The 16,646-nt window shown below is 45.8% G+C and overlaps 1 protein-coding gene across 8 annotated transcripts in view; it reads left to right on the plus strand.

Annotated features, from left to right (window-relative positions):
* LOC115118541 (myosin-binding protein C, fast-type-like) overlaps positions 1 to 10,902 on the plus strand; it is a 52,119-nt gene extending 41,217 nt beyond the window's left edge. For 7 of the 8 annotated variants that reach the window (XM_065006683.1, XM_065006680.1, XM_065006681.1 and 4 more), the window contains 5 exons: positions 2,680 to 2,819; positions 3,125 to 3,284; positions 6,253 to 6,389; positions 9,106 to 9,292; positions 10,201 to 10,902. In XM_065006683.1, the coding sequence (XP_064862755.1) occupies positions 2,680 to 2,819; positions 3,125 to 3,284; positions 6,253 to 6,389; positions 9,106 to 9,292; positions 10,201 to 10,241 (665 nt within the window). In that variant the 3' untranslated portion in view covers positions 10,242 to 10,902. Of the gene's footprint in view, positions 1 to 2,679; positions 2,820 to 3,124; positions 3,285 to 6,252; positions 6,390 to 9,105; positions 9,293 to 10,200 lie in introns of those variants that run through there. The other variant, XM_065006684.1, reaches the window with a different exon arrangement.
* Positions 10,903 to 16,646: the final 5,744 nt, after the last annotated feature.

Below are 16,646 nucleotides of genomic sequence, written 5' to 3' on the forward strand. Positions count from 1 at the left end.
AGTTGGGGGATGCCACAGGACAACGACCCAAAACACAGAAGTAAATACACCTTCTGGAGTGGCCCAGTCAGAGTCCTGACCTCAACCCGATTGAGATGCTGTGGCATGACCTCAAGTGAGCGGTTCACACCAGGCATCCCAAGAATATTGCTGAACTGAAACAGTTTTGTAAAGAGGAATGGTCCAAAATTCATCCTGACCGTTGTGCAGGTCTGATCCGCAACTACAGAAAACATTTGGTTGAGGTTATTGCTGCCAAAGGAGGGTCAACCAGTTATTAAATCCAAGGGTTCACATACTTTTCCCACCCTGCATTGTGAATGTTTACACGGCATGTTCAATAAAGACGAAAACGTATAATTGTTTGTGTGTTATTAGTTTAAGCAGACTGTTTGTGTGTTGTTGTGACTTAGATGAAGATCAGATCAAATTGTATGACCAGTTTAAGCAGAAGTCCAGGTCATTCCAAAGGGTTCACATACTTTTCCTTGCCACTGTAACTGTATGTCCCCACTCACCCTTCAGTCACTATACCAAGTATGTTTTACTACTTATTACAGTCAAATATGGAGCCACCATGTATGTCCCCACTCACCCTTCAGTCACTATACCAAGTATGTTTTACTACTTATTACAGTCAAATATGGAGCCACCATGTATGTCCCCACTCACCCTTCAGTCACTATACCGAGTATGTTTTACTACTTATTACAGTCAAATATGGAGCCACCATGTATGTCCCCACTCACCCTTCAGTCACTATACCAAGTATGTTTTACTACTTATTACAGTCAAATATGGAGCCACCATGTATGTCCCCACTCACCCTTCAGTCACTATACCTAGTATGTTTTACTACTTATTACAGTCAAATATGGAGCCACCATGTATGTCCCCACTCACCCTTCAGTCACTATACCTAGTATGTTTTATTACTTATTACAGTCAAATATGGAGCCACCATGTATGTCCCCACTCACCCTTCAGTCACTATACCTAGTATGTTTTACTACTTATTACAGTCAAATATGGAGCCACCATGTATGTCCCCACTCACCCTTCAGTCACTATACCTAGTATGTTTTACTACTTATTACAGTCAAATATGGAGCCACCATGTATGTCCCCACTCACCCTTCAGTCACTATACCAAGTATGTTTTACTACTTATTACAGTCAAATATGGAGCCACCATGTATGTCCCCACTCACCCTTCAGTCACTATACCTAGTATGTTTTACTACTTATTACAGTCAAATATGGAGCCACCATGTATGTCCCCACTCACCCTTCAGTCACTATACCTAGTATGTTTTATTACTTATTACAGTCAAATATGGAGCCACCATGTATGTCCCCACTCACCCTTCAGTCACTATACCTAGTATGTTTTACTACTTATTACAGTCAAATATGGAGCCACCATGTATGTCCCCACTCACCCTTCAGTCACTATACCTAGTATGTTTTATTACTTATTACAGTCAAATATGGAGCCACCATGTATGTCCCCACTCACCCTTCAGTCACTATACCTAGTATGTTTTACTACTTATTACAGTCAAATATGGAGCCACCATGTATGTCCCCACTCACCCTTCAGTCACTATACCTAGTATGTTTTATTACTTATTACAGTCAAATATGGAGCCACCATGTATGTCCCCACTCACCCTTCAGTCACTATACCTAGTATGTTTTACTACTTATTACAGTCAAATATGGAGCCACCATGTATGTCCCCACTCACCCTTCAGTCATACCTAGTATGTTTTATTACTTATTACAGTCAAATATGGAGCCACCATGTATGTCCCCACTCACCCTTCAGTCACTATACCTAGTATGTTTTACTACTTATTACAGTCAAATATGGAGCCACCATGTATGTCCCCACTCACCCTTCAGTCACTATACCTAGTATGTTTTATTACTTATTACAGTCAAATATGGAGCCACCATGTATGTCCCCACTCACCCTTCAGTCACTATACCTAGTATGTTTTATTACTTATTACAGTCAAATATGGAGCCACCATGTATGTCCCCACTCACCCTTCAGTCACTATACCGAGTATGTTTTATTACTTATTACAGTCAAATATGGAGCCACCATGATGCAATGACTTAAATCTAGGATGACACCCCAGAGTTTAATGTGATGATAATTCCTCATTTAATCCTCGGAGGGAATCATCAAAGAGGCTGATTCCAGTCTTCCTCTCCTCTCTTCTTAATCCTTCCCTCCTGCCCTGACTGCCACCGTACCACCGCTTGGCTCCCTCCCTCCCCTCTTTCCCTCCTTCCTGCTCCCTTTAGCACCCGTGTGAGGGTCAGGGTGCTGTATAGCTGGGTGGGTGTATTATGCAGTGGGGTTCCATTGGCATTATTGGTGTGTAGACTGGGATTAGGGTGGGATTAGGGGCCTTTGTCTCCTTTCCCCTGCTGGGAGGTGAGCTAATGAGAGGGCCCAGCCTCCTCAGATCAGGCCCCACACATGTTTAGTCACAGCAGCAGCAGCACGGCAGAGGCCAGGATTAATGACAAACATACTGGAGTACTGACGTACATGAGACACACTCCACATGCTCCATTTCCGCTGTCTGTTTGTCTGTTAAAAGATATCTCTTTCTCACTGACACACAGATGTACCTTTCCCCCCCCCCCACACACACACAGACAAGCCAGGTCCTCCTATAAATGTGATGGTAACAGATGTGTGGGGTTTCAATGCTGCTCTGGAGTGGAAGCCCCCCAAAGACACAGGCAACACTGATATCACCGGCTACACCATCCAGAAGGCTGACAAGAAGACCCAGGTCTCCAACTCCCTCCTCATCTCTCTATAGCTCTCTCTTTCTTTACTGTGTATCCACCTCACCTCTCCTTCTCTGCCCTCTCTACCCTCATCCTCTGTTCTCAAACATCTGCCTCTATATATCCACATATCATCCCCTTTTCTTTCAACCTCTCTAGTTCTCTGTAAACATATTTCTCTCTCCCTCTCTCTCTCTCTCTCCCTCTCCCTCTCTCTCTCTCTCTCCCTCTCTCTCCCTCTCCCTCTCCCTCTCTCTCTCTCTCTCTCTCTCTCTCTCCCTCTCCCTCTCCTCCTCTCTCTGGTCAGGGTTGGTTCACAGTGTATGAGCACAACCGCCGGCCCAACTGCACAGCGTCTGACCTGGTCATGGGGAACGAGTACTCCTTCCGTGTGTTCAGTGAGAACATCTGTGGCTTGAGCGATGAGGTGGCCTTCAGCAAGAACACTGCCATCATAGGAAAAACAGGTAACACACTACAATACTACACCATACTATACCCCCCTGCACGCTCACGCAAACACGCACACACCATCGCTGCGCAAATGTAGCCTGTCATTACAGCCATAAACAGTGATGCACTTTCAAAAGGCAAGATCTAGATCTGTTTTACACCAGCATTTTGAGATTAAAGTCATTCATAGCTATTAGCAGCCAATATCAACTAGGGATATCATGTCACTTCTCTGGAGTCCAGAGCAAGCCGGTCATATGGTCTACCTGTATGTATCGGAGGATGGAAACCATGGTTAGGGTAAGTATGTCAATCTACTATCCCCCATAGTACAAAAGTTGACCTATTCTATTCTGTGTGAGAAATAAATATTCCAAACATAGTCTGGGACAGTTGTGGGATGCGATAGATCCAATATCAATACAACCACTAGCATCAACAAAAACTTTTAAAGGCATTGAGGCTGATGCAACAGATCAGAACGTTTAGCAGGTGATTTCTTAACATTATAAGCGCAGCAAACACCATTCAAAAAAGTAACCACAAATGAGATTATGCATGTAATGCTTTATTATAAAGGTGCATTTTTATGGTGAAAATGATCTTCCCCAAACTTGAAACTCACATGCCGCCTATGTATGCCAGTTAGGCTCTACACCGGTTGTAAAGAGGATTCATGTACTTCATTTTAAGAAGTTATTTGGCCACTTTAGTTGTGTGATACAAACCTTATCAAAACATTTAGGGCTTTGGGCCAGGCTACATGAGCTGTGCGACTATTATTTGAAAAAGTCGCAAAAAAAAGGCACACGCTGTTTCTTGCCTTACTGCACACAAGCTGGGCATCATTCACAAGTGATAACGCATCATTCACAAGGGATAACACATCACTCACAAGTGATAACGCATCACTCACAAGTGACAACACATCATTCACAAGTGATAACGCATCATTCACAAGTGATAACGCATCATTCACAAGTGATAACACATCATTCACAAGTGATAACGCATCATTCACAAGTGATAACGCACCATTCACAAGTGATAACGCATTACTCACAAGTGATAACGCATCATTCACAAGTGATAACGCATCACTCACAAGTGATAACGCATCATTCACAAGTGATAACGCATCACTCACAAGTGATAACGCATCATTCACAAGTGATAACGCATCATTCACAAGTGATAACACATCATTCACAAGTGATTACGCACCATTCACAAGTGATAACGCACCATTCACAAGTGATAACGCATCACTCACAAGTGATAACGCATCATTCACAAGTGATAACGCATCACTCACAAGTGATAACGCATCATTCACAAGTGATAACACATCATTCACAAGGGATAACGCATCATTCACAAGTGATAACGCATCATTCACAAGTGATAACACATCATTCACAAGTGATAACGCATCATTCACAAGTGATAACGCACCATTCACAAGTGATAACGCATCATTCACAAGTGATAACGCATCATTCACAAGTGATAACACATCACTCACAAGTGATAACGCATCATTCACAAGTGATAACGCACCATTCACAAGTGATAACGCATCATTCACAAGTGATAACGCATCATTCACAAGTGATAACACATCACTCACAAGTGATAACGCATCATTCACAAGTGATAACGCATCATTCACAAGTGATAACGCATCATTCACAAGTGATAACGCACCATTCACAAGTGATAACGCATCATTCACAAGTGATAACGCATCATTCACAAGTGATAGACTAATATTATCACCCATCAGACTATTCTTGATTTAATCTTGTCTTTTCAGATACTAAATAATATATGTATGAAATTAGTTTTGATTTAGAATGTACCATTATCATTCACCTGTCAGAACGGGCAGGGGGAGAAAATACATGTCATCTATGCACTTAAATAGCAAATAGAGGACGACTTTCACGTGGTTCATTTTCTTGCCAGCCAGGTCGGCTATATTCCCTTTGTAAAGAGAAGCAATGTGCTTAATATTATGAAAGTTGAGAAATAAATATAGTAGGCCTAGCCCATAGAAAGCTGACGGGATCCTCCTCTTTTTAAAAGAGGCCGTGAAAACTCTGTTTTCTCATGCATGGGCTTTTCTCATGGGCTCTCATGAAGGGTTTTGATTTGATTTTCGATTACATTTGCATTGATGTCAGAGTGATTAGAAGGACAATAGAGTGTTGAGTACCAGGCAGTTAGCAAGTTTTGTAGGCTACTAATGACCATCAGCAGCATCAGAGCTTGGAGAAGCCTAGTTACTGTGACTAAACTGTCACATGGAATTTGACTGTGGTCATGACTCGTGACCGCCGGCGTGGCCGTAATACAGTCACCGTAACAGCCTAACCATGGTCTGTCTGTAGTCTTTTTCTTCCTCACAAATCTCGCAATAAATTCACCAGAATATGTTTCATCTTCACCCCATAAATCAAAAAAGACTGTTACAGTGTTACAGCTATCTTTAGAAATATAACCAGTACTAGCCACCCAAACCTTCTAAAATGTGAAAATAATCAATGAAATTGTTCTGGCAAAGATGTGTTCGTAGCAGATTGCTAAACTTTATGTAGCTGATTTAAAATATGTGTGAAATAATTTTCACATTCCATTTCAAACTTGCAACCCCCCCCCCCCCCCCCCCAAAAAAACTTTATTGCGAACCCCAGTTTGAGAACCACTACACTACACCATACTATACTAAACCAAATGTAGTATGTAGATATAGTAGACAACATGTGGTCCTCTGTAGCTCAGTTGGTAAAGCTAAAGCATGCCCCTTGTAATGCCAGGATAGTGGGTTTGATTCCCGGGACAGCCATACGTAAAATGTATGCACGCATGACTGTCAGTCCCTTTGGATAGAAGCACCTGCTAAATGGCATTTATTAATATTATTATTATATAGCTTAATAAAAACAGCTATCACAGTCCCCATCTATATCCCTCCCTCAGATCTGGAGTACAACAAACCAGCCTTCAAAGAGAAGGACATGAGCAGCTCCCCCAAGTTTACAGCTCCCCTAGTGGACAGGGTTGTTGTTGCAGGCTACAGTACTGCCATCAGCTGTGCTGTCCGGGCCTACCCTAAGGTGAGGGTGTGTGTGTGGGGAGGGGGGGCAGTACTGTAATTAAGTGTGAGTGTGTGTTGAGAGAGCGAGAACAAGAAGCTGTTTGAAGGTGCGTTTGTGTGCCACTGGGAAACTTGCACTCCTGTAGATCTGAAATAGTTGGATGGTGAAACTTGCATCCACCAGAAAAGCAAGGCGCAGCAATTCTTGATTTATTTATTTTATTTAACCTTTATTTAACTAGGAAAGTCAGTTAAGAACAAATTCTTATTTACAATGACATCCTACCCCGGCCAAACCCTAACCCGGACGACGCTGTGCCATTTGTGTGCCGCCCTTTGGGACTTCCAATCACAGCCGGTTGTGATACAGCCTGGAATTGAACCAGGGTCTGTAGTGACGCCTCTAGCACTGCGATGCAGTGCCACTCGGGAGCCCAAATTCAGGCATTCCTGAAAGTCAGGACAATCCATGTACTGCAAAGAAACATTATTTTTGTACACTGAACAAAAATATAAAGTCAACATGCAACAATTTAAGATTTGACTGAGTTAGTTCATATAAGGAAATCAATCAAATTGAAATGAATTCAGGCCCTAATCTATGGATTTCACATGACTAGGAATACAGATATGCATCTGTTGGTCACATATACCTTTTTTTTTAAGTAGGGGCGTGGATCAGAAAATCAGCCACTATCTGGTGTGACCACCATTTGCCTCATGCAGTTCGACACATCTCCTTCACATAGAGTTTATCAGAATGTTTGTGGAATGTTGTCCCACTCCTCTTCAATGGCTGTGTGAAGTTACTGGTTATTGTTGGGAACTGGAACACACTGTCATACACGTCGATCCAGAGCATCCCAAATATGTTCAATGTGTGACATGTCATAACTTCCAGGAATTGTGTACAGATCCTTGTGACATGGCCGTGGCCGTGTATTATCATGCTGAAACATGAGGTGATGGCGGCGGATGAATGGCACGGCAATGGGCCTCAGGATCTCGTCACGGTGTCTCTGTGCATTGAAATTGCCATCGATAAAATGCAGTTGTGTTTGTTGTCCATAGCTTATCCGTGTCCACAGGGGCGCAACTTTCATTGGGGCGCAACTTTCCACAGGTGCGCAACTTTCATTTTTGTCCCCCACAGTTTGATCATTGGAATGTGATACAAAACTAGGAAACTGCTTTAGGACCTTGCGGACATCTCCGAGCGGTCAGTTAGGCTGTCTGGAGTATTATTCCAACTGGATAAAAACCAAAGTTGCTCCCCTGCCTGCCTGGCCATACCATAACCCAACCACCACCACGGGGCACTCTGTTCACAACGTTGACATCAGCAAACCGCTCGCCCACACGACACCATACACGCTGTCTGCCATCTGCCCAGTACAGTTGAAACCGGGATTCATCCGTGACGAGCACACTTCTCCAGCGTGCCAGTGGCCATCGAAGGTGAGCATTTGCCCACTGAAGTCGATTACGACGCCGAACTGCAGTCAAGTCAAGACCCTGGGGAAAACGGGGACGCAGGTGAGCTTCCCTGAGACGGTTTCTGACAGTTTGTGGGAAAATGATTTGATTGTGCAAACCCACAGTTTCATCAGCTCCCGGGTGGCTGGTGTCAGACAAACCCACTGCAAAGACCTGATGCCGGAGATGAGAAGCAGGTACTGGGAGTCAAACATTTATTCAGGAACAGATATAGAACACGACAGGAACAGCATCAGCCCACGGGTAAACAAGGACGTATGACAAACACAATACAGAATAATGCGGACACAGGGAACACAACCAAGGAACAGACAGATATACATGGGGTAATCAACAAAGTGAAGGAGTCCAGGTGAGTCCAATGAGCGCAGCATGTTGGTAACAGGTGTGTAGGATGACGGGTAGCCTGGCGCCCTCGAGAGCCAGGGAGGGGGAGCGGGAGCAGGCGTGACACCCACAAGTGAAGAAGCCGGATATGGAGGTCCTGGGCTGGTCTAAAATGACTTTGGAGGCGGCTTATGGTAGAGAAATGAACATGAAATTCTCTGGCAACAGCTCTGGTGGACACTCCTGCAGTCAGCATGCTAATTGCACACACAACTTGAGACATCTGTGGCCATTGTGTTGTGACAAAACTGTACATTTTAGAGTGGCCTTTTATTGTCCTCAGCAAAAGTTGCACCTGTATAAGGATCATGCTGTTTAATCAGCTTCTTGATATGCCACACCTGTCAGGTGGATGGATTATCTTGGCAAAGGAGAAATGCTCACTAGCAGGGACGTAAACAAATCTGTGCACAAAATTGGAGTTTTATTTCAGATCATGAAACATGGGATGAACACTTTACATGTTGCTTTTATATTTTTGTTCAGTGTAGTTGGAAAAATGTTTATTGTAAGCATAGAATTAAATGTGGAGTGGAGCTTTATAGTTACTCGGTGAAATCACGTGCCCTGGGTACCTTAAATGATTAGGCAATCATAATTTATTCTGAAAAACATAATTTCCATCTTTTTTTCACAAATAAAGAAAAATGACTAAAATCCACCCCTGTTGAATGGATAGAAATGTTATTGTTCTTCAGAAAATGTCTCCTATATCTGCCTTTCCATTACACATGTTACAATGATATTGCTTTTGTCGAATAAACCGGGGTCAATGGAAAATTGCCTAGTGAGTTTGTGATTTATATTTATTCTCTTAACCCCCCCCCTCTCGTGTCCTCTCCTCACTTCAGGCTAAGATAGTGTGGATGAAGAACAAGATGATCATTGGGGAGGATCCTAAATTCTTGATGCAGAACAACCAGGGGGTGTTGACCCTGAACATCAGGAAGCCCGGCCAGTTTGACGGGGGCAAGTACTCCTGTAAGGCCATCAACGACCTGGGGGAGGACGAGGTGGAGTGCAGGCTGGAAGTCCGAGGTACTGGCACACACACACAGTGTCATGCATTCACACATAGACATGCACAAACACACACACACACTACAACTCCTATCATACTCAGCATGAGACAGACTTTTATTGGCAGTCAATAGTTGTCTAACTAATCATCAGTTATCATCCGTTAAACCCATTATTACAAAGCTGGTCATGGATTCACAATCTATGACTTATGATTATCGCTTGTTGGGAACACTCTGATAGTATGTAATTTTCCCTAACAAGATTAAATGTAGAGATTGTGAGTGTATGATTCAGGCAGTTGTACAGAATACAAATCATCATATTATACTGAACAAAAATATAAGCAACGATCTACGAAGTTATACTTCATAGAAGGAAATCAGTCAATTTAAATAAATTCATAAGGCCCTAATCTATGGATTTCACATGATTGGGCAGGGGCACAGCCATGGGTGGGACTGGAACGGCATAGGCCCACCCACTTGGGAGCCAGGTTTTTCCCCACAAAAGGGCTTGTTACAGAAATGCTCACTAACAGGGATGTAAACAAATTTGTGCATAACATTTAAGAGTAATAACAGAAATGCTCACTAACAGGGATGTAAACAAATTTGTGCACAACATTTAAGAGTAATAACAGAAATGCTCACTAACAGGGATGTAAACAAATTTGTGCACAACATTTAAGAGTAATAACAGAAATGCTCACTAACAGGGATGTAAACAAATTTGTGCACAACATTTAAGAGTAATAACAGAAAAACACTTTGTTGCTTTTATATTTTTGTTCAGTATGTATGTATGAATGTGTGTGTATATATATATATATATATATATATATGGAGGGAGGGAGGGAGGTTAAAGTAGGATAATCCCCCTCTAGCCTCTCTTTCATGGTGAGTTTCTCTCTCTGCCCTCCCCAGTCTTAAAGGAGAAGAAAGAAGGAGACGAGGAGAAGAAATGAGTTACAGTGACCGATAGAAACACCAGAGGATACAGTTCTGCAGGAATCATAATGGATTATGTATAACAGGATAGACGTGAATAAATATGATTAGAATAAAAAACTGGTGATGTTTTCTAAATATGCTCTCCCTATCTCCCCCTTTCTCTCTTTCTTCCTCTCTCTATCCCTCTCTCTCTTTCTTCCTCTCTCTATCTCCCCCTTTCTATCTCCCTCTCTCTATCTCCCCCTTTCTCTCTTTCTCCCTCTCTCTATCTCCCTCTCTCTCTCTTTCTTCCTCTCTCTATCCCTCTCTCTCTCTTTCTTCCTCTCTCTCTCTTTCTTCCTCTCTCTATCCCTCTCTCTCTCTTTCTTCCTCTCTCTATCTCTCTCTCTCTTTCTCCCTCTCTCTCTCTTTCTTCCTCTCTCTATCACTCTCTCTCTCTTTCTTCCTCTCTCTATCCCTCTCGTTCTCACATCCTCACCAGTGGCATGTCAAATACCATATCGGTAATAACTGAATGAATTATGATAATAACAGACCACTACATTGAGACAAGCTAATTGAGAGTAGTAATATATTACCTTAATAATGGCTGAATATTACAGCTCAGAGATGGATTCTTCTTATCTGTGACATGAACCTGTCAGTGCAACACACATAAAACAGTCATTTACCAAAGCATTGTCAGTGTTGTGTGTGAGGTCCCGGGCGGCTTTATCATGGCTGGTGGAATGTATGATTGTAATTCTGTTAGTGAAAGCATTGGTGTGTGTGTACACCTACCTACCATCATATTGGTTGCATTAGGTATGGGGAGTGGGGGGTAGGTAATAGGTGTGGTGAGTGGAGGTTAGATAATGGGTATGGGGAGTGGAGGGTAGGGTAGGGTAGGTAATGGGTATGGGGAGTGTAGGGTAGGTAATAGTTGTGGTGAGTGGAGGTTAGATAATGGGTATGGGGAGTGGAGGGTAGGGTAGGTAATGGGTATGGGGAGTGGAGGGTAGGTAATAGTTGTGGTGAGTGGAGGTTAGATAATGGGTATGGGGAGTGGAGGGTAGGGTAGGTAATGGGTATGGGGAGTGGAGGGTAGGTAATAGGTGTGGTGAGTGGAGGTTAGATAATGGGTATGGGGAGTGGAGGGTAGGGTAGGTAATGGGTATGGGGAGTGTAGGGTAGGTAATAGTTGTGATGAGTGCAGGTTAGATAATGGGTATGGGGAGTGGAGGGTAGGTAATAGGTATGTGGAGGGTAGGGTAGGTAATAGGTGTGGGGACTGGAGGGTAGGTAGGTATGGGGAGGGTAGGTAATAGGTATGGTGAGTGGAGGGTAGGGTAGGGTAGGTAATAGGTACGGTGAGTGGAGGGTAGATAATAGGTATGTGGAGGGTAGGTAGGGTTGGGTGAGAGGAATAGGTGTCGGAGTGGAGGGTAGCTAATAGGTATGTGGAGGAGGGTAGGTAATGGGTATGTGGAGTGGAAGGTAGGTAATAGGTATGGTGAGTGGAGGGTAGGGTAGGTAATGGGTATGGGGAGTGGAGGGTAGGTAACAGGTATGGGAAGTGGAGGGTAGGGTAGGTAATGGGTATGGGGAGTGGAGGGTAGGTAACAGGTATGGGAAGTGGAGGGTAGGGTAGGTAATAGGTGTGGTGAGTGGAGGTTAGATAATGGGTATGGGGAGTGGAGGGTAGGGTAGGTAATGGGTATGGGGAGTGGAGGGTAGGTAATAGTTGTGGTGAGTGGAGGTTAGATAATGGGTATGGGGAGTGGAGGGTAGGGTAGGTAATGGGTATGGGGAGTGGAGGGTAGGTAATAGGTGTGGTGAGTGGAGGTTAGATAATGGGTATGGGGAGTGGAGGGTAGGGTAGGTAATGGGTATGGGGAGTGTAGGGTAGGTAATAGTTGTGATGAGTGCAGGTTAGATAATGGGTATGGGGAGTGGAGGGTAGGTAATAGGTATGTGGAGGGTAGGGTAGGTAATAGGTGTGGGGACTGGAGGGTAGGTAGGTATGGGGAGGGTAGGTAATAGGTATGGTGAGTGGAGGGTAGGGTAGGGTAGGTAATAGGTACGGTGAGTGGAGGGTAGATAATAGGTATGTGGAGGGTAGGTAGGGTTGGGTGAGGAATAGGTGTCGGAGTGGAGGGTAGCTAATAGGTATGTGGAGGGGAGGGTAGGTAATGGGTATGTGGAGTGGAAGGTAGGTAATAGGTATGGTGAGTGGAGGGTAGGGTAGGTAATGGGTATGGGGAGTGGAGGGTAGGTAACAGGTATGGGAAGTGGAGGGTAGGGTAGGTAATGGGTATGGGGAGTGGAGGGTAGGTAACAGGTATGGGAAGTGGAGGGTAGGGTAGGTAATGGGTGTGGGAGTGGAGGGTAGCTAATAGGTATGTGGAGTTGGAGTGGAAGGTAGGTAATAGGTATGGGGAATGGAGGGTAGGCAATAGGTATGGGGAGGGGAGGGGAGGGTAGGTAATGGTGTGGGGAGGGTAGGTAATGTGTATGGGGAGTGGAGGGTAGGGTAGAGTGGGTATGGGGAGTGGAGGGTAGGGTAGGGAATGGTGAGTGGAGGGTAGGTAATAGGTATGTGGAGGGTAGGGTAGGTAATAGGTGTGGGGACTGGAGGGTAGGTAGGTATGGGGAGGGTAGGTAATAGGTATGGTGAGTGGAGGGTAGGGTAGGGTAGGTAATAGGTACGGTGAGTGGAGGTTAGGTAATGGGTATGGGGAGTGGAGGGTAGGTAATAGGTATGGGTAGTGTAGGGTAGGTAATAGGTATGGGGAGTGGAGGGTAGGGTCGGTAATGGGTATGGGGAGTGGAGGGTAGGTAATAGTTGTGGTGAGTGGAGGTTAGATAATGGTATGGGGAGTGGAGGGTAGGGTAGGTAATGGGTATGGGGAGTGGAGGGTAGGTAATAGGTGTGGTGAGTGGAGGTTAGATAATGGGTATGGGGAGTGGAGGGTAGGGTAGGAATGGGTATGGGGAGTGGAGGGTAGGGTAGGTAATGGGTATGGGGAGTGTAGGGTAGGTAATAGTTGTGGTGAGTGGAGGTTAGATAATGGGTATGGGGAGTGGAGGGTAGGTAATAGGTGTGGTGAGTGGAGGTTAGGTAATGGGTATGGGGAGTGGAGGGTAGGTAATGGGTATGGGGAGTGTAGGGTAGGTAATAGTTGTGGTGAGTGGAGGTTAGATAATGGGTATGGGGAGTGGAGGGTAGGTAATAGGTGTGGTGAGTGGAGGTTAGATAATGGGTATGGGGAGTGGAGTGTAGGGTAGGTAATGGGTATGGGGAGTGTAGGGTAGGGTAGGTAATAGTTGTGGTGAGTGGAGGTTAGATAATGGGTATGGGGAGTGCAGGGTAGGGTAGGTAATGGGTATGGGGAGTGGAGGGTAGGTAATAGGTGTGGTGAGTGGAGGTTAGGTAATGGGTATGGGGAGTGGGAGTGGAGGGTAGGTAATGGGTATGGGGAGTGGAGGGTAGGTAATGGGTATGGGGAGTGTAGTGTAGGTAATAGTTGTGGTGAGTGGAGGTTAGGTACTGGGTATGGGGAGTGGAGGGTAGGTGATGGGTATGGGGAGTGTAGGGTAGGTAATAGGTATGGGTAGTGTAGGGTAGGTAATAGGTATGGGGAGTGGAGGGTAGGGTAGGTAATGGTATGGGGAGTGGAGTGGAGTGGAGTGGAGGGTAGGGTAGGTAATAGGTATGGGGAGGGTAGGTAATGTGTATGGGGAGTGGAGGGTAGGGTAGAGTGGGTATGGGGAGTGGAGGGTAGGGAATGGGGAGTGGAGGGTAGGTAATGGGTATGTGGAGGGTAGGGTAGGTAATAGGTGTGGGGACTGGAGGGTAGGTAGGTATGGGGAGGGTAGGTAATAGGTATGGTGAGTGGAGGGTAGGGTAGGGTAGGTAATAGGTACGGTGAGTGGAGGGTAGATAATAGGTATGTGGAGGGTAGGTAGGGTTGGGTGAGGAATAGGTGTCGGAGTGGAGGGTAGCTAATAGGTATGTTGAGTTGGAGTGTAATAGGTATGTGGAGGGGAGGGGAGGTAATGGGTATGTGGAGTGGAAGGTAGGTAGGTAATAGGTATGGTGAGTGGAGGGTAGGGTAGGTAATGGGTATGGGGAGTGGAGGGTATGTAACAGGTATGGGAAGTGGAGGGTAGGGTAGGTAATGGGTATGGGGAGTGGAGGGTAGGTAACAGGTATGGGAAGTGGAGGGTAGGGTAGGTAATGGGTGTGGGAGTGGAGGGTAGCTAATAGGTATGTGGAGTTGGAGTGGAGGGTAGGTAATAGGTATGGGGAATGGAGGGTAGGCAATAGGTATGGGGAGGGGAGGGGAGGGTAGGTAATGGGTGTGGAGGGTAGCTAATAGGTATGTGGAGTTGGAGTGGAGGGTAGGTAATAGGTATGGGGAATGGAGGGTAGGCAATAGGTATGGGGAGGGGAGGGAGGGTAGGTAATGGGTGTGGAGGGTAGCTAATAGGTATGTGGAGTTGGAGTGGAGGGTAGGTAATAGGTATGGGGAATGGAGGGTAGGCAATAGGTATGGGGAGGGGAGGGGAGGGTAGGTAATGGGTATGGGGAGTGGAGGTTAGGTAATAGGTATGTGGAGGGGGGGGAGGGTTGGTAATGGGTATGGGGAGTGTAGGGTAGGATAGGATAGGTATGGGGAGTGGGAGTGGAGGGTAGGGTAGGTAATAGGTATGGGGAGGTTAGGGTAGGTAATAGGTATGGGGAGTGGAGGTTAGGTAATAGGTTTGTGGAGGGGAGGGGAGGATAGGTAATAGGTATGGGGAGTGGAGGGTAGGATAGGATAGGTATGGGGAGTGGGAGTGGAGGGTAGGGTAGGTAATAGGTATGGGGAGGTTAGGTTAGGTAATGGGTATGGGGAGTGGAGGTTAGGTAATAGGTATGTGGAGGGGGGAGGTTAGGTAATAGGTATGGGGAGTGGAGGGTAGGATAGGATAGGTATGGGGAGTGGGAGTGGAGGGTAGGGTAGGTAATAGGTATGGGGAGGTTAGGGTAGGTAATAGGTATGGGAAGCGGAGGGTAGTTAATAGGTATGGAGAGCGGAGGGTAGTTAATAGGTGTGGGGAGTGGAGGGTAGGTAATAGGTGTGGGGAGTGGAGGGTAGGTAATGGGTATTGTGAGTGGAGGGTAGGTAATGGTTATGGTGAGTGGAGGGTAGGTAATAGGTATGTGGAGTGGAGGGTAGGTAATAGGTGTGGGGAGTGGAGGGTAGGTAATGGTTATGGTGAGTGGAGGGTAGGTAATAGGTGAGGGGAGTGGAGGGTAGGTAATGGATATTGTGAATGGAGGGTAGGTAATGGTTATGGTGAGTGGAGGGTAGGTAATAGGTATGTGGAGTGGAGGGTAGGTAATAGGTGTGGGGAGTGGAGGGTAGGTAATGGGTATGGTGAGTGGAGGGTAGGGTAGGTCATGGTTATTGTGAGTGGAGGGTAGGTAATGGGTATGGTGAGTGGAGGGTAGGGTAGGTAATGGGTATGGTGAGTGGAGGGTAGGGTGGGTAATGGGTATTGTGAGTAGAGGGTAGGTAATGGGTATGGTGAGTGGAGGGTAGGTAATAGGTATGTGGAGGGTAGGTAATGGGTATGGTGAGTGTAGGGTAGGGTAGGTAATGGGTATGGTGAGTGGAGGGTAGGTAATGGGTATGGTGAGTGGAGGGTAGGTAATAGATATGTGGAGGGTAGGTAATGAGTATGGGGAGTGGAGGGTAGGTAATGGGTATGGGGAGTGGAGTGGAGGGTAGGGTAGGTAATGGGTATGGGGAGTGGAGGGTAGGGTAGGTAATGGGGAGTGGAGGGTAGGGTGGGGAATAGGTATGTGGAGGGTAGGTAATGGGTATGGAGAGTGGAGTGGAGGGTAGGTAATGGGTTTGGGGAGGGAGAGTAGGTAATGGGTATGGGGAGTGGAGGGTAGGTTTGGGGAGTGGAGGGGAGTTAATGGGTATGGGGAGTGGAGGGTATGGTAGGGTAGGTAATGGGGAGTGGAGGGTAGGTAATAGGTATGTGAACTGGGAGTGTAGGGTAGGTAATAGGTATGGGGAGTGGAGGGTAGGTAATAGGTATGTGAACTGGGAGTGTAGGGTAGGTAATAGGTGTGGTGAGTGGAGGGTAGGTAATAGGTATGGGGAGTGGAGGGTAGGTAATAGGTATGGGGAGTGGAGGGTAGGTAATAGGTGTGGGAGTGGAGGGTAGGTAATAGGTATGGGGAGTGGGAGTGGACGGTAGGGTAGGCATTGTGAGTGGAGGGTAGGGTAGGTAATTGGTTTGGGGAGTGGGGGGTAGGATAGATATGGAGAGTGGGAGTGGAGGTTAGGGTAGGGTAGGTAATAGGTATGTGGAGGGTAGGATAGGATAGGTATGGGGATTGGGAGTGGAGGGTAGGATAGGTATGGAGAGTGGGAGTG

Source organism: Oncorhynchus nerka, linkage group LG21 (genome assembly GCF_034236695.1).
Source record: "Oncorhynchus nerka isolate Pitt River linkage group LG21, Oner_Uvic_2.0, whole genome shotgun sequence".
Classification (NCBI taxonomy): Eukaryota; Metazoa; Chordata; class Actinopteri; order Salmoniformes; family Salmonidae; genus Oncorhynchus; species Oncorhynchus nerka.